Consider the following 17,803-nt stretch of genomic DNA (forward strand, 5'->3'; position numbering starts at 1 on the left):
GAAGCCTCACTGGGGGGGCACACCACCAATGGCTTAGCTAGAGTGGGTGCAAAGCACTAAGTTTTGCAGGGGGCCTTGCTGAGGGGGAAGGGATACAGCACCAGTGGCGTAGCTAGAGGGGGGTGCAAAGCACTAAGTTTTGCAGGGAGCCACACCACCCCTCCCCTTCGGAGCCATTCCAGGGGGGAGCAAAACGGAGGTGAACGCCTGGAATGGTTCCGTAGGGGAGGGGCCCTTTGCACGCTGCGGTGCAGCTCCCTGCAAAACTTAGTGCTTTGCACCCCTCTAGCTACGCCACCGGCACTGCCGACGCTCCAAGGAAAGCGTGGGAATACTGGATGCGGGCATGAAAAGGGCTTGCCTGCTGGTCGCTCTTCCCAGCAGCAGCCCAGCAAGGCTCTCCAGGGAGCTCCCTCCCCGGGAGCGCAGCACGTCAGCAGCGGTTGCCACGAGAGCGTCGGGCGGCCGCTTGCAAGAAGCCACCGGCAAGCGTCCAACTGGCCGGTGCCAACAGTCGCGGGCGGCTTGAAAGCCACCAGGGCGCACGCCGGGGAAGCGCGGGGGCGGAGGCTCTGCTGATTGGCCGCCGCCTATATAGGCAGGGCTGGGGCGCAGCGCGGCTGTGCCGAGTCCAGCTCGCTCGCTCCGCTGTTGGGGGAAGAGGAGACGGGAAGGGTGGAAGCGAGTCTCCGGCTGGACGCCTCTCTGAGCTGCGGCTTGGCACGGGCAGGTTGGGAAGGGCGCGGGGCTGTCCCAGGGGCTGCTGTGGTAGGGCTTTGGCTTGGAAATGGGGGGCTGGAGGTGCCTCTTGGCACCCACTGGTGGTGCCTCTCTCTTGCTGGTGTCTCTTGGCACCCACTGATGGTGCCTCTTGGCACCCACTCTTGAACTCTCTTTGGTGGTGTCTCTTGGCACCCACTGATGGTGCCTCATGGCACCCACCCTCCTCAGTCTCCAGTGACTCCTGAGTAGTCCCCTTGAAAGTCATTGGCAATTGCCCCAGCCTTTGAGATATTTGGTGCGCCTGCAGGATGGCTCATAACACCCTTCTCAATGTTGCGATGTGCTCTTCTCCGAGGGATTGCAGAGCACATCAGTTGGCTCTGCCAGCCGCCTCTCTCTGGCTCTGAGTGGAGGAGGTAGTGGAGTGAGCAGTGCTGGGCTGGCTGGTTTAGTTTCCTCCTTAAAGCCCCAGAATCTAAGACAACTCTATGGAGGGCTCAGTCCTATCCAACTTTCCAGTACTGATACAACCACAATGCAACCCTGAGATATGGGAATTGGTGGTGTAGCTACAGGGGGTGCAAAGCATTAGGTTTTGCAGGGGGTCTCACCATGGCATGCAAGTGGCCCCTCCCCTTTGAAGCCATTCCAGGCAGTGGGAGGAAAAACGTAAGCAAATGCAGGATGGAGCTCCTGGGCAGTCAAGGCAAACTCCTCCATTTTGCTTCCCTTACCAGAATGGCTCCAAGGGAGAGGGGCTGCTTGCATGCTGTGGTGAGTCTCCCTACAAAACTTAGTGCTTTGCACCCCTTCTAGTTATACCACTGATGGGAATAAACATTCCCTTACCTTGAGGAGGCCTCCATGACTGCCTCCCTGTTGGCACAGCTGCACCAGCCTGGGAAAGTTGGCTATGATGGGGTCCTCTGATGATACCTCAATAGCGGTATCCCAGGCTTGTGTGAGTTGGGGGGGGGAGAGGTGCACTTCTGAGTCGCTCATTAAGGCAGTCAGGTTTGTAGTGTTGCGTTCTGCAGGGTTTATTTCTGTGTAAGGTTCTGTAGCCTGATGCCAGGCACACCTACTTGTCAGTTAAATCCTTGGGACTTGCTTTCCAGGAAGTGAGCAGCCTCAGGGGTTAGAATCTTCAACTGCTTGTCACTTTACTGGTAAACCATTCATTTCAACATACTAGTGCATCAAGTTTGTGGGCAAGGGTGCTGCCGGCCGATGAAGTGATACGTGAATTGCAACCTTGGTATTGTTCTTGGGCTCAAATTGCACACTGTTTCCATTGTGCAATTGACTGTTTGGTGGTCAGAGATGAGGAGGACCCAGTTGTGTTAAGTATTTGTAAAGTTTCTCTTTTTTTGTAATGTTGCCCACTCAAGCTTGTAGCATGAGTGGCTTACTGATTAAATGTGTAGCTAACCTGCAGATTACTAAGTATTGCGTTACTGAACTTTTGTCTTAGTACATTCTTTGATGGTGTACCAATGAAATGCTGGGGAGAGTAATGAAGCCTGTTTATAGGAAAATCTTTTAAGTGTCTGCTGGTGTAGGAGGTTGAGGATCTAGTATGGAATTTGCGCGCTTTCTTTCTTTCTCTCTCTCTCTGGAGGAGAGGACATTGTGTAGTGCCAGTGTACATGATACGTGCTCCAATGCCACTAATGGAATCTTTGGTCTCCATAGCACAAGTGAAGAGTCCTAGTTTCAATTCCCAGCATACCCAGGCAGGACTTGGAAAGACCCTGGAGAGCCACTGCTACTCAGTGTACGCTGCTGAAGGCACCTCTGTAACTGTCAGACCAGTGGTGAGACAGATCCCAATCAACTTAATATGTGTTCTCTTTCCTGCGTCTGTTGCAGTGCCTGAAAAGATGCGTCGCAGCCACAAGGGTGATGAGAGGGCGCCAGCTGGAGGTCGAGAGGCTCTGCAGGCTGCCGCAGAGTCTCATGTCAATCAAAATCCCCACCAAAGAGCTGTTCTTGGGGTGCTGACTGAGAATGGGCAGTGTCTGAAGCCCTGTGGCCAGGTAAATTACTGGGGGGACAACAACGACATGTTGGGCTTCTTGGGCAACCAACTGCAGTCCTTGGTATCTCTGGTAGAAGGGATGGAAAAGCTTGAGTTTTCAGAGGACTGTGGCCTGCTGAAGCAGATTGATCTGGGTTAAATGAACCAATGGCCAGACTCTGTATATGACAGCGTTGGCTGTTCTTGGTTGCTTCTAGTCTGAGGACTGACCAAATAGTATGGTGTTTCTCTTGGAAGGGACTGTCATGTTGTCAGAGTTACCTGTTTACAGATTGTCGGCTTCCTTCCTTGCTTGTAGCACTAACCTTCAAAGTTGGCTTTTGAAGCCTACACGAGGAGCCTTGGAAAGCACTGACAATTCTGAAAAGGCAGTACAAACTGCAAATTAATGCTAACGGGACTAGACCAATAAAGCTGGCTTTCTAGAAATGGCCCTTTATCCGGAGAACCATATTGAGCCCTTGAAGTTCCAGTTTTGTCACTGAAACTGAAATTGCCTGTGGCAGTGGAAAAGGGGAATGCAAATAACTTCAATTTCTCAGTCTGTTCTTGTAATACTTTTACAAGTGCCGCCGCTTAAGGAGGTACGTGGGGTGGCAGCAAGAAACAGGGCCTTCTCAGTAGTGGCCCCAACGTTATGGAACTCCCTTCCCCTTGACTTGAGAATGGCTCCCTCTCTTGAGACTTTTTGGCGAGGCCTGAAGACCTTGCTGTTTAACCAAGCCTTCTGACTTCATGGCCTTTTTAACATCTTTTATACATCTTTTAGTTGCTTTTTTACAGGCCTGATTCCTCTAAGAACTGCTGTTTTATGCTCTTTTTTACTCTGACTTTTATCTGACTACTGTTTTTATGGGTTCTGCTAATGTGTTTTTAATATGTTTTTATCTGTTTGTGAAACTGTTTTAATCTGTTTTATATGTTGTTAGCCGCCCTGGGTCCCTTTGGGGAGAAGGGCGGGATAGAAATAAAGTTTTATAATTATTATTATTATACTGTGCAATTGTGGATAAAGTGATAAACTGATTTGGTGTTATAGAGTTGGTAAGTCTCTGGTCCATGGCACTATAATGTAAAATCACCTTTTCCTCCTGAAGATTCTAGCTTATTGGAGTTGTCTGAATTTTGAGTGTGCAATTTTTCCTGAATGGTTTCTGGTTTATAATAAGATCTAAACCCAGAATTGGAATATTATACCTGTCCATAACTACTATTTAAGAGCTACTAGCTCTAGCTAAATGAGTGCATAACTCTTCACTGAATAGTGCATGACTCAAACATTCCAGACAGAGCTTTACACCTCCTAAAGACTACATGAGGTTTCTGTAGCTGAAAGTTTTTTCTGGAAAGAGCAGGCAGGCTTGCTGTGAGTAGCTAACTCCAGTGGTGATATCATACACACCCTTTTCTCCTCATCTAGCTACAATCTGTCTGTTGTGCATAATGGTGTTTGGAAATGACAGTGGATAGCGGAGATTTCATACAACTGCTAAAGGGTTGGTTGTGTGAACTTTCCCATGTAGATTAAAGGGATATACTTCAGTTGCCAGTAAACTGGATTCTCCGTTAGGAAATACGGTAGCACTAGAAGATGTTGACTAATCTTTATCCTGCATTTACAACTGATGTGACATATTGGTGGACTGTTGAAGACCTCACTCACACCAGGAGTTATGGAATGTAGAGGCCTGTAGAAATGCATGTGCTCCAACTGCCAAGGGCCAACTACTACTAAAGGGGTTCTAACTAATGATGAGGAAATACTGTAAAACTCCCTCTTTTTTGGTGATCTCATGTTGGGCAGTGCAATCCTATTCTTCCCAGTGCTGCAGGCTATATCCTGCAGCATTGTTGAAATAGCTGCTGCTATATCCTGTGGGGCCAGGGAAGCCACTGGAGGTCTCCTTGAGGGAAGGGGACATTAATCCCCTTCTGCTGTGTAAAGCCCCAGCTTCCGCAATGAGGCTTCTTGAGTGCACCAGATGAATCGCTGGCACAGACTCGAAAAGTCCTGAGTCGGGCTTCTGAGCCCAACCCTCTGGCAGAGGAGGTCTCCACAGGTCCAACACTCTTCCTGGGCTGGCCCTGCCTCTCATTCTGCCCTCTCCTGCCCCGTAATGCCTCCTGCCACCCTCCCCACATCACCCAGCGCTCATCTTTTCATCTTTTGGTGGTTGGGGCTTCTTTGGCAGCACAGATGGGGTAGCGCCAGTTTCCCCACCGGTGCTGCTTACTCCAAGGGTGTTGTAAATGTGCTTTATGGCACATTGGCAACATGCAGCACCAGCAATGTGAGCGTACTGCCAATGCTGGGGCTCTTAGTAGGACAAGGCACTAGCATGTCTTAAGTATTTTTGCCTTGATGTGGTGCTGCTGCTGAAAAAAAAAAAATAGCTTGAACTACAAAAAAATCTTAACCTCAGTGCTTGACCTTGACTTTAACATATCTAGCATTGGCCTGAATTCTTAACTCCAGGCCCATAGTTCTCAGATTAGTCATCACTTCATTGAATTTTATAAATGCATGAAGTGTCCTTGTACTCAACATTGGATATATATTGCATCAATCATGCGATAGGTATTAAGAGAGAAAATGTAAATGGTGGAACCAGAAGTCCATGAAATACAAGAGAATAGTGTGACATTATTATGCAAAGCTGAAATGTATACAAGACCAGTGCAGAGCCTATTCAATGTATACAGTTGAGCTTTGCATAGGAATGCCACCCTTTTGGATTTCAGTATCTTCTGCCTCTGTCATTTACATCCCCCCTTTGCCTATTTAAAAAAAGGCACCAGCAGGGTATAATGCTCCAGGCATCATGCTCATCTGTGTATGGCATCTGAATGGCTAGTGTGTTGACTAATGTGCTACTGAACAGATGTACAGGACTGAACTTTTACATGGCTTTCTGTAATATCTTGCTTATTCTAAGGTAAGTGGAAATGAGCAGTACTTGAATACTGATGGCAGTGGTAAGCTTTTCCAATGAATGAAGAAACCATACAGAAATGCATATAGTAAGTTTTCTATATGCAACTTAGGTAACAGGTCCAGGTCATACCTCATGGCTATGAAGGGCTGCCTGAGTTAACTGTGGTAGCAATACAGAGGGACCAATCTGCTCCAATTGTCAGTAGCTCTTGAATAGAAGCTTTTTCCATCCTTGTTACTACAGTTCTTAGCTGGAGGTGTTCAGGAACGGAACATGAAGCCTTCTTTGCATTTTCTACACTGAATTTTAGCCCTTGGTGGTATGGGATCAGAAGAGACATTGGCACAACTGGAAAAATTGAGTGGCTGTGATTATGAATACAAATGTCCAAGATCTTTTAAATCCTCTAACTTTCTCCTAAATACTTGATGTTGGCTTCTAGTAACCCCAAATATTTTTTTGTTTGTTTATTACTTATATAGTTCATGCCTGTTCCTTCCAACCAAATGATTCTCTTCCAGGGAACTACCATACTGAGACATGCCTCTGGGTCTGAAAATGTCTGTCATATTGCCAGCAAGAGTACAATGCCAGCCTGCACATCATCCAAACAAGGCTTTACTATTTACATAGATGAACCAGAACAGAAAAGGGCATATGGCCGTATGCCTGTAGAACAGGTGGATCTAAGCATGTGTGAAGTTGACACAAGCATATTGGAACCCAGTCTTCATTTACTACTAAACTTAAGTACAGGTAATTCTTCATGTGGGTTTAACATGCACGAATTAATTTTAAATTATTGTGTTGCCTACTATGAAAATGAGCCCCTTGGTTAAACTCATTTCATGCAAGGAAACATGGAAAGGAATTGTTCTTTATTTTAAAAAGCTTATGTTTTTGTTTTTTTTAAATTAACTCTCCTGGAATATTTTGGTAATATAGGATCTCCAATGTTGGTGGATACCTCACTGCGGTCACAAAATGAAGATCCACAGGATAGCAAAGTGGATGTCATGGGTATTGTAGAATACACTGAAGATATTAATCTCTACTTGAGAGAAGCCGAGGTGAGTCATGCTTTTAACTAGCATATTATATCATTGACACATGGAGAGTTACCATAGAATGTACACAGTATGAATGCAAGCCTTTGTTTAAGCTATTTCTGCCCAATGTTGCATAAACACAACACGGAACAATGTGTACACCTGTGGGCTGGGCAAAAATGGGTTTTAATGAACAGTTTCATTTCAGAGTTGTACTCTGCATGGGCCTTTATTTGTATAACTTTCCTGCTGCGTGCCTTGGTGTTGGGGAACATTGGCTGACTTGTATGGGGACAATGTTCAACTAGTTTAGGAGCTTATTTATACTACTCATCTCGGTTTGCCTGTTTGTCACTAGTGGCTCTTAGCTGAGATTAGATCACACCCATAATTTTCATTTGTGCTCTGCATTAGTGCCTCCTGGTCCCTTGCATTTGTGGTCCTTTTGGACTTGTGTAAAACAAGTTTTTCTTCTTTACCTCCCTCCCCTCTCTATGTTTAGATTTATATACACTTATCAGCTTAAAAATGACTTTATGCATTGGAAACAGTGGACTTTGCCCCATGAAAAGCTTATACCAAAATGTTGGCCCTTAAGGTGCTACAAGGATTGCTGTTTGAGCTTTGTTGCATCCTTTTTTTTGGATAGCCTTGTAATGTCTAGTTAAAATCCATGGACAAGCTATTCTTCGCCACCTTGATCAATGCTGTTGGAGCTTTCTGTGCCTGCCTTGGGGTTCAAACAGTGAATACCTACAAATCATTAGAAAAGTTGGAAGAGCATCTGCCCAAAGCAGGCTGTCTACTCTGGTCACTCTTAGATACAACTTGCTTGAAGGGGACAGAGACTGGTGCCCTTTATCCACCTGCTGCTTATTCAGATTATTATTAACTGTATTTATATACTGCTTTTCAACAAAAAGTTTACAAAGTGGTTTACAGAGAAAAATCAAATAACTAATGGCTCCCTGTCCCAATAGGGCTCACAATCTAAAAAGATGCAAAAGAACACCAGCAGGAAGCCACTAGAAAAGACACTGCTGGGGTGAGGAGGGCCAGTTACTCTCCCCCAGCTAAATAAAAGAGGAGCACCCACTTGAAAAGTGCGTCTTACTCAGTTAGCAGGAGTTTGTCCATTAGCAGATGTTTGTTCATTCTTCTTTTACATATCTAATTGATAGAGAAGCCTCCACAGGCAAGGTCTAGCACCCTACAGTTGTTACTTGGAAAGTGTTTCCAATGCCTGGCCTAAATTGTCGTGCAGCGCAATCCTAGCTTGAATAGGCAGGCCAGAAGGCCTATGCTGTATCCAGTGCAAGATAGGGCTCCAAAGTGGCTCAGCTGGAGGTAAGGGGAAACTCTTCCCCTTACCCCTAGGTAAGCCACCACAGCCTCAGTGGGCCTCCTCAGACTTGTGCCACCTCCAGAGGGGGATAAGTCAGAGGAAAGTGGAGTGGCTTGCAGCTGCTCTGCACTGCTTGGGAACAGGTGCTAGGATCCTTGAGACAAGAGAGGGAAGGGGTAATGCGGTGGAGGCAGGGGGTGGGAAGGGGGAATGTGGTGGAGGCAGGGGGTGAACAGTACAAACATGCAATTTGTTTCAATGGCATGTACTTAAGTTGGTTACAATAGGGAATGGGGCTAAAGAGTGATGCCACTCTCAGAAGGAGATTGAAGGTTGAGTTTAAGAATATTCCATGGGTGTTCTAGCAAAAGAGCAGCAAAGGAGGGAGGGCAGAGTTATTCAGAACAGACCTTCAGACAGTTGAGGGTGGTAGAACTGGAAGTGTGAAGGTCATAGCTAGGAGTTAGAGCAGACATGTTATGGGGCAAGGCAGTTGAAAGCAAGGATAAGGAGCTTGTGCTAGATTGAGGAATAGACATTAAGCCAGTGAGGGGATTTAAGAAGGGACATGACACAATCAGTTCTACAAGACTTTTGAGTTATGATCTATTAGAATGCTTAAGATTCCTTCCAGTTTTGCATCATTCTCAAATTACTAAAGCAGTTTTCTCCGTCATAATGGCTTTATGAAATCGTGTGCCCTAGAGATGACACTTGCTTTCTACCCCAAACAAATACTGAGCCATTCATAGTCACTCCTTGGTATAAGAAAACAAAGCAAATTTGGAACTGGTTTTGTTGAACTGAGTATCGTAGTACATCAGTTATACAAACATTCTTTTTTTCTTTTTATTTAATTTTTAATTGACACACACAGACATACAAACATAAAACATACATTTAGGAGTGCTAAATGCCATATATCATTACTAATTAATCATACTATATCTCCTAATCTACTTACTCATCTACTTCTACCTCTTATTAATTTATCCATTTATTTACATAATATACGATTATCCTAATGCCCTATACTATATTTTCTAAATATTCACTTTTTATCAAGTGTAAACTAAGTTCAATTGCTCATTAATATTAAAAAAATAATTTAATTACCAAAATATTACATCATATAAAACAATTCTTCCATCTGCTTCTAACTCTTCTACTCATTTATGTATTTCTTATATATAATTTTCCTAATTCCCTATAATATATTTTCTAAATATTTACTTTCTATCACCTCAACTAGTTCAATTACTCATTAGTATTAAATAAAAATAATCTAATTTCCAACTATAATAAAACCAACAATCTCTTATAATGTATTCTTTACCTTTCTCCAATCTAATTCTCCAATCTAATTACATTTTTTTCTTTAACATAATAGCCACATATAAAACAACTCTTCTTCCACACGTTTACATTTCCAGCTATTTTTAAATACATTTTATTTCATATTTATCAATTTCATATGTATTTTTTTTATACAAAAAAAGTTATGCAAAAATTCTGTAGATGTTGTGTGTTGGTTTGATTTTTGTTTACAAGGTTTGTCAATCAGGCAGGCAGCTTAATTTAAAACAATGGTACTGATGTAAAAAAATGGGCTGGGGAAGGAAAATTAGTAAGTTGAGGCACCATTGAATCATACTTCTGAGATCATCTTCCTTGCAGGTAAGATACAGACCCAAACCGCACTACATGATGAAGCAGCCTGATATTACACCAGGTATGCGTGCCATCTTGGTGGACTGGTTGGTAGAAGTTGGCGAAGAATATAAACTTCATTCAGAGACTCTCTACCTTGCTGTAAACTACTTGGACAGGTTTCTCTCTTGTATGTCTGTGCTCCGAGGAAAACTGCAACTTGTAGGGACAGCGGCAATTCTCGTGGCTGCGTAAGTATCTTTGCATGAATGAACACCCCTTCGGTAGATGACACCTGTCTGGGCTACTTTGTGAGGTTGTACAAATCTGTTTTGAATGGTTGTGTGCCAGCGGAGATCTTGTTGTGAACAAGTGGTTAAGATCCACAGGGGACTGCAAGAGGAATGTTGTACAAGAGGGTTTTGTTTTGTTGGTAAGGGTTGGGCAGTCATGAGCAGATCCCAAAGGCACCTAATCATTTATGAAGTTACTGCACATACGGTATATAGTATGGAATAGGCTTTTTCTGTCTGAATGACTTGATAGCATTCCCAGAGTTAGATCATCAGACATTCGAGTGGCAGGGAAACTCAGCTGAGAACCAGCCTAATGTTGGTGGTGAGCCTGGGCAAGGGGTTCAGATCTCCCATTCAGCCACAAAGCAGGTGACCTTGGGCCATTCACTAATATACCTCTTGGCCCCCATTACCTTTCAGAGCTCATTTGAGGATAAAGGGGACATGGCCTACACTCTGATGCCTAACCATGATGCCTAATGCCCTGAGTTACTTGGAAGCAGGGCTGAATAGAAATGTAACTGTGGATGCCCTGGAAGGTCCTTAAATTGTTTATATAAAATGAATTTGGAGAACATGCATGTTTCAGACTCCTAGGAGTACAGTTGCATTTGGTCTGCCTCTTGACCTCAGATGAATCTTGCCAGCTGCAGTGTCGGTATGCCTTTCCAAAAATGAAATTGAATATCTTTGAATCATTGATTTATGAAAGTGAAATAGCTGTGTTGTATTCTGTTGTACTCTTGCAGGGGGGGGGGGGTTGAAGGCTGTGATGGCTAATACCAAAACAATACAGTAACTGATTTAAGTCGGGTCCCAAATTGCTTCAGAAGGCTTACTTGACACCACCTTATTTTAATCAGATATGCTACTAATAAGATAAAACTTCTTTTTTTTCCCCCCTCTGCAATGCTGCCATTGTTCACTTGATCTTCTAATCAGTGGCAAGTAAGCTGTTCAGGCTGCTCAGTAACTATGCTTGGGACCTACCACGATGTAGCGTGTTGGTCTTTTATGCTCTGTGCCATTAAACTGCTTTAAGTGCACTAAAGTTTTCTACATCGCTCTTCTCAGAAAATATGAAGAAATCTATCCCCCAGAAATAGAGGAATTTGTGTACATAACAGATGATACCTATACTAAAAAGCAACTGCTGCGAATGGAACATCTGCTTCTTAAAGTCTTGGCTTTTGACTTGACAGTGCCAACCATCAACCAGTTTCTCCTCCAGTATTTACAGAGACACGGCGTCAGTCTTAAGACCGAGAACTTTGCAAGGGTATGCTTTATTCTTTGACGCTTAAAAGGACACCTAGATAAAGCAGATCTGGCCTCATGTCTGCTGCTTAGTGCTACTGTGTTTCTATATTGCATTACAGGTGGGACCTTGGTATCCACTGATTTGACTTACCATTGATACTGAGGTCCACCTTTAAATAACTTGCACAAGGGGGAAAACGCATCAATTTCCTACCTTGGCACTGTTAAATATCTTAGATACTCGCCTATAGTACTTAAAATTTTTGCCAAGTGATCAAGCTCAAATTATCACTTCGCCTTATCTCCGGCTGAATCAGAGGCTTTCAACTCTGAAAAGTTTCTCAAGCAGCAGGCAGGCACCAGAGCAATGCAGAGATCATTTTTTTCTACAGCAACTGGGAAATTCCAGCCAAAGTTAACCTTTTATTCTCCTTCCTTCTGCTGCAGCCTGGTTCTGCTTTGCTAATGCTTGCAAAGCAGGTTGTTTTTTTCAACAGCAGGATGGGCTCCTCCTTTCCATTTGAAGCAAAGTCCCAGGCTACAATTCAATGCACCATTACTTAAGAATAACACCCATGGAAAGCAGTGGGTCTTCTGAGTAAAAAGAGTTGCAAATATATGCAGCTGCATTTCTTTGCTGTGAATTGAGTTGCACACCCTCAGTTATGTGTTATGGGTTGTATGTTGTATGTAGAGCTTCTGGCTTAACACACCAGACACCTTAAAGGTGGATTTGATTCATGGTTCTCCTGAAGTGGTTCCCAACCTTTTTCACTTGCATATCCCTTGGCAGCCCATTTCCATAAATTGTACCCTTCATATTAGCAAAATGTTTGCAATAATACAAGCCCTCATCTCATCTCAGACTTCATGTACTCATCACATATTTTCTCTTTTAATCTGTTTGAAGAACGGAAGACTCTGCCTTCGCACTGTTTTGTACCAGAAGTGTCCTGAGAAATTCTGGATGATTGATCACTTTCCATATTATGTTTCAGCTTTTTTACTGTGCTGGTTTTCAATCACTGGTTCATAAATGAATTGAAGACCAAAAACTAGTTATTGGTGGGGCTTTCACAGCCAACTAGCTACTTTCCTTCCTGCCTTGCTGGCCCTGCAAAGCATTCTGGAGCACGACCTGCCTTTTTCTGCCATTATGCCATTCTTTTTCAAGTACCCCTAAAGGTCCTGTTGAGTGTCCCTGGGAGTACATGAATAACAGGTTGGGAACCACTGTTTTACTGGTATGTAGTTTACAGTGCACTTACTCTGATAGTGTTTACAAAACAGTGGTGAAGACCAGAAGTTAAAAAATAATAAAAATGTATCTTATGATCTGTTTTTAATAAATTAGAGAACCACCTTTCAGAGCGCGATACCATAGTCTTTCGAGACTGAAGGTTGCCAATACTAGAGACTATAGTTCTTAGGTAACAATTCGTAGTAGGTTATTTTTCAGGATCTGGCCTTGGGTAAAATCAGACAAAACTATAGTCAGACAACCCCCTAAACCCCGACTTATCTGAGGGTCATAGAAAATGCCATAGTTGTTGGCTCAAAACCTTCCCTCGACTTATCTGTGGGATCGACATGGGCTGGTGTCTGCGGTGATTATTTCATTCTATTAGATTCCTTTATTCACCCCATCTAGTGGCTGAATGCAGTAGAGTGTCTATTCCAATGCATTCTGGGGTAACAATAGAGGACCAAGAAACCTGGAAGTGGGTCTTTAAAGCTACTTATCCACTGATTTTTTTTTTAATCCAGTAGGACAGTGATTTTCAACCTTTTTCATCTCATGGGACACGGACAAGGCGCTAAAATTGTCAAGGCACACCATCAGTTTTTCGACAATGGACAAGACACACCACACTGACAGCAGTGGCTCACATCCCCCAGTGGCCCTACTAACAAATGATCCTCCCCCAAATTCTCACGGCACATCTGCAGACCATCTGTGGCACGTCAGTATGCCATGGCCTGGGGCCTGAAATGCCTGCACTAGGGGTTCTGCCATATAACCCCAGTGTGTAACAAGGCATGACCTCTATAGTGTTGTGTACTGCCTTACTATTGGTTCATGAGGGAACTCAAATATGGCACACCTAATGTTTCTAGGCAGTCTCCCATTCAGGATTGACCAGACCCAGACTGCTTAGCTTCAGCAAGGTTACTGCCTCACAGTCCCCAAGACCAGACCCTGGGACTGAGATGTCCTTTTTGCCTATTGAAATGTAGTGAATCATCATTCAGAATCTAGACTTGATCTAACTGGGGGTGGCAAGCAGCTTGCTTCTGTTGCGACCATGCCATAACACTTGCATTTCAGTAGTGCCCAGAGTGACTCAAGATGCAATCACTGACACTGGAACCTCATGATAGACTTTCTGTCCCACAGGTGTACAGTAGATGGAATAGATAAAAAATAGGAAGAATGAGCACAGTGAACACCCTTTCATGGTGTGGGGAGCGAGGACAGGCACAGATTTGTTATAAATCATTGATAAATCAGTAGCTTTAGATTTATGTATTCAGAGAAAGGTGGTACTGTGTATAAATAAAATAAATGCATAGTGCTCAATTTGCTGAGCAACACCATGGGCTTAAGCAGTCTTAACTCTAGTTTGGCCTGAAGCCTAAATGACTTACAACTATCAAATGATTTACTCTGGAATATCTGCTAGATGGCTTCCCTATGGTCTAATAGTGTACAATCTTTTTAGTATGTTGCAGAATTGAGTCTCCTTGAAGCAGATCCATTTCTGAAGTATCTCCCCTCACAAACGGCAGCAGCTGCTTACTGCTTGGCAAACTACACAGTGAACAAGCTTTTCTGGGTAAGCCTGCCTTTGGCACACTAGAAGTCTTTATACCTTACCTTCTTAACCAGGGTGTACACCCTTCTAAGAAGGAAATCTTGTAACAGAGGGAAGGGCTTCTAACTCTTGTATTAGCCACATTTTCTTTTTTTTTTGGCAACAAACTTCAGAAATGACTGACACAGTAGAATGGTCTCTAGGTATGTAGAAACTAGTGCTGGATTTTCTCATTTAAAGCTGTTGAACAAGGGTATTTAAAGTCTCGGAGGGCTTACCAAGTTAAATACTAATCAACTGTCTTTGTAGAATTTTTGTTTGTCTGAGCTCTATTAACAAGTGCTAATGGAAACTTTTGCTTTTTATACTGCTTTAAAGTTCTCAAATTTGGGATGTGCTACTAATTTTCCTGATTCAGATGTTTTCAGGGGGTTGAATCAGAATGGAGTTCAAATAGTAATGTTTTTTGTATTAATGCAAGCTGAGACACTTGCTTTTAAAAGCAGTTCAGTAACTGGTTTAGACACTGAATTGGTTTAGATGCATTTCATAAAGATATATATAAACTTTTTGTTTGCAGTTTAATACTATATAAAGTGAACACGATAACTTTGTTGGAATTTACAATCTTTTACAAACAGGAAAATAAGGAATTAATCTTCCAACTGAAAACTGAGAGTAGGCTGACCAAACAGCTTACTTTGAAGGCTACCACTGCTTTGTTTAGGGCAGGAGTGTCAAACTAGCTTCATACAGAGAGCTGAAGTTAGCATTCATGGCACCTCCTGAGGGCTGGAAGTGACATCATTAAGCAGATGACGGCCAGAAATAAGCACTTTGTTCTCATATAAAGCTCAAAAGCTGCAAATGACAAAAGAGAAAATGTACAAATCTTGTTCATATTTTCAAGATATAAGAGAACCCAATTATCACACTGGGAGAACCCAATTATAATGGAGGGCTAGATAAATTGCTTCTAGGGGCTGCATGTGGCCCGTGGGCCTTATGTTTGACACTCCTAGGTTTAGGGCTTGGTTCTGGCTCAGTGCAAACAAGATATTTTAAGGTTCAGTACCTTTTAACTGAAAACCTCTTGAAACTGCATTTTGGTTCACTTTGACTAGTTGACATAGGGGGTAGCAAAAAACACCTAGGTGTACTTAGCTGCAGTCAAAATACTGAGGTTGGCAAGATCTCCATCATAACTTGGTGGCAGACTCAACACAAGAGGAAATGCATCTCTTCCCAAATGTATGCAGCACATCTACCTGGATGGAATAATATAGCTGTAAGATCACTCTCTCTTTCTCTCTCTCCCCCCGATAGCCAGAAACACTTGCAGCTTTCACTGGATACTCACTAAGTGAGATTGTTCCTTGTCTAAGTGACCTGCACAAAGTATGCCTTGATGCTCCTTTTCGACAACAGCAAGCAATAAGGGAGAAATATAAGCTAACAAAGTAAGTACCTTGTTCATTAAACATTTGCCTCTGTTTCTTCCTGGACTTTGCACTTCCAGCATTGACTAAGGTTGTGATACTTGTGAAGAGTAAGTAGGGCAGTTGAGCTGGTATGGAATAACCTGTGGGAGTTGATTCCATCTGTATGGAAACTTTCCAAATGGAGAATGTGGGCAAAGCTATGTGTGATCCATTTTAAAAAAAAAACACCTAAACTTGGCACCAAAAAAAGCTGAATTATGCAAAAACAAAAACAAAAATCTTCATGCAAAGTTTTATTTGTTTAAAATGTTAGGCTAAATTATTATTATTATTTATTATTTTATTGATTTATATCCCGCCTTTTTGCCCCATGGGCACACAAGGCAGCCTACAACAATTAAAAAATACAAAATTAACTATTAAAAACAATAATTAAAACAGTTTTCAGATAATTAAAAATCTAAAACAAACCCTGTGGATTCTAATATAAAAGGAGAAAGAAAGCCAGCCAGCCTGTCAACAGTTAAAAGCTTTTTGAAATAAAAAGGTCTTCAGTCCATGCTGAAATATTAGCAAAGAAGGAGCAGTTCTCAATTCTAAGGGGAGGGTATTCCAAAGTTCGGGGGCCACCACAGAGAAGGCCCTCTTCCTGGCCGCCGCCCCTCTCACATCTCTTGGTGGCGGCACAATCAAAAGGGCCCCCCCCCGATGATGTAAGAGCACGGGCAGGATTGTAAGGAAGGAGGCGGTCCCTCAAATACCCCGGACCCGAGCCGTAAAGGGCTTTAAAAGTCAAAACTAGCACCTTGAATTGGGCCTGGAACAGAACCGGCAGCCAGTGTAGTTGCTGAAGCAATGGCTCAACAGAGTCAAACCGACGTGCCCCAGCAACCACACGAGCAGCCGCGTTCTGTACTAGTTGTAATTTCCGAACCGTCTTCAAAGGCAGCCCCACGTAGAGCGCATTGCAATAATCTAATCTAGATGTCACTAGGGCATCTGTTTCTTTGTTCATGAGAAGAGCTGTTCAGGATAGTGATGACCTCTCTTCCATGACCATTTGCAATTCTGAACAAGCCCTATAGCTTCTGAGATCTCACCAGGCCTTGCCCATCTGCTTTCAAGTGTCTTTCTGCAGTCACTTTAAAAATGAATTGCTTCTCTATGGAGCATGCTTCAGGTGTTTTTATTTTATATTGCAATACCACCTTGAGGGCTAGAAAGAAAGGGGGAATTATCTGAATCTTGAACTCTGCACCCAGCACTAAATTCTTCACCATAGTAGAATTCACTTTGCAATGGCAGAGTGACTGCAGCCCTAAATTTAAAAATTGTCAATATGTGGAGGTTCCTAACAATATTATATGTGCCCATCAGAAGCACTTAAACTTGATGGCAGCAGAGGCCTTCCTAATGAATATACTTCCATATAATTTCTTTGCAGGTATATGCAGGTGTCCCTCCTGGAGCTACCAGCTGTTCTACCTCTGCACTGAATTGCAACATGACCATAAACTGCACTGAAGCCGAAGCACTTGTCCCCTGATCAATAGAGTTGATCTTAACCAAAAGTTTTATTATAGGGCACTGCAGGTCATGTGTCAGTATGTGTTGCTTAGACTATTTTTTAGACCTTTTTAATGTATAGCTGCATCTCTTTACAAGGACTCAGGAATGTAGTTTTTAATGACAACTAAGAGCACTTTTAATAAACATCTTTTTGTCTTGTTGGTGATTTCTGTTCTTTAACAGTGAACTTGAATGAGTGCTAAACTGACCCTCAAAGCAAAAACAAACTGCAACTGGAACCGAGGAGGAACTGGAATAAATGCTTTTAAGAGGGCCAGTCTACAACTATCATCACATTTAAATTGGCTTAAGTCATCCTTCTTTCACTTCTCTGTGTCGGGTCCAGAGATTTCTAATAAAACTATCAGCATGCTTGCTTGCTACACCCCAATGTGTGTTGTTCACTATGGGAAGCAATGATAGTCAAAATGCTCTGTAGCATAGACTTTTTTTTAGCATAGACATTATCAGAGGCTTGAAGCTTTGAGTTTACAAAAACAAGCCTCTGCTCCTAGCTCTGACATGAATACTAATACAAGAGGCTGCCTCCTTGCCATGAGAAATTTAGGCCACTGGTTAGACTGTCCCATTCTAGAACTCGAGTAATGAATCTATTTAAGAATTCTCCTTGTAGCACCTCTCCCACCATTTTAAGCTCTGAAGCGATTGTCTGCAC

General features: G+C 43.0%; 1 protein-coding gene across 1 annotated transcript; it reads left to right on the forward strand.

The window, feature by feature from the left end:
- The first annotated feature begins 2,606 nt into the window (after positions 1 to 2,606).
- On the forward strand, positions 2,607 to 17,054 carry CCNA1 (cyclin A1). The gene is made up of 8 exons (XM_066621255.1): positions 2,607 to 2,762; positions 6,222 to 6,456; positions 6,646 to 6,770; positions 9,772 to 9,995; positions 11,115 to 11,319; positions 14,024 to 14,137; positions 15,443 to 15,576; positions 17,003 to 17,054. The coding sequence occupies exons 1-8, from the start codon at positions 2,607 to 2,609 to the stop codon at positions 17,052 to 17,054; spliced, it is 1,245 nt and encodes a 414-aa protein (XP_066477352.1).
- Positions 17,055 to 17,803: the final 749 nt, after the last annotated feature.

Source organism: Tiliqua scincoides, chromosome 3 (genome assembly GCF_035046505.1).
Source record: "Tiliqua scincoides isolate rTilSci1 chromosome 3, rTilSci1.hap2, whole genome shotgun sequence".
Classification (NCBI taxonomy): Eukaryota; Metazoa; Chordata; class Lepidosauria; order Squamata; family Scincidae; genus Tiliqua; species Tiliqua scincoides.

Coding starts and splice junctions, on each gene's coding strand:
- CCNA1 (XM_066621255.1), top strand. CDS start 2,607: ATGCGTCGCAGCCACAAGGGTGATGAGAGGGCGCCAGCTGGAGGTCGA. Junction 6,457..6,645: donor ACTACTAAACTTAAGTACAG/GTAATTCTTCAT, acceptor TTGGTAATATAG/GATCTCCAATGTTGGTGGAT. Junction 15,577..17,002: donor GAGAAATATAAGCTAACAAA/GTAAGTACCTTG, acceptor ATTTCTTTGCAG/GTATATGCAGGTGTCCCTCC.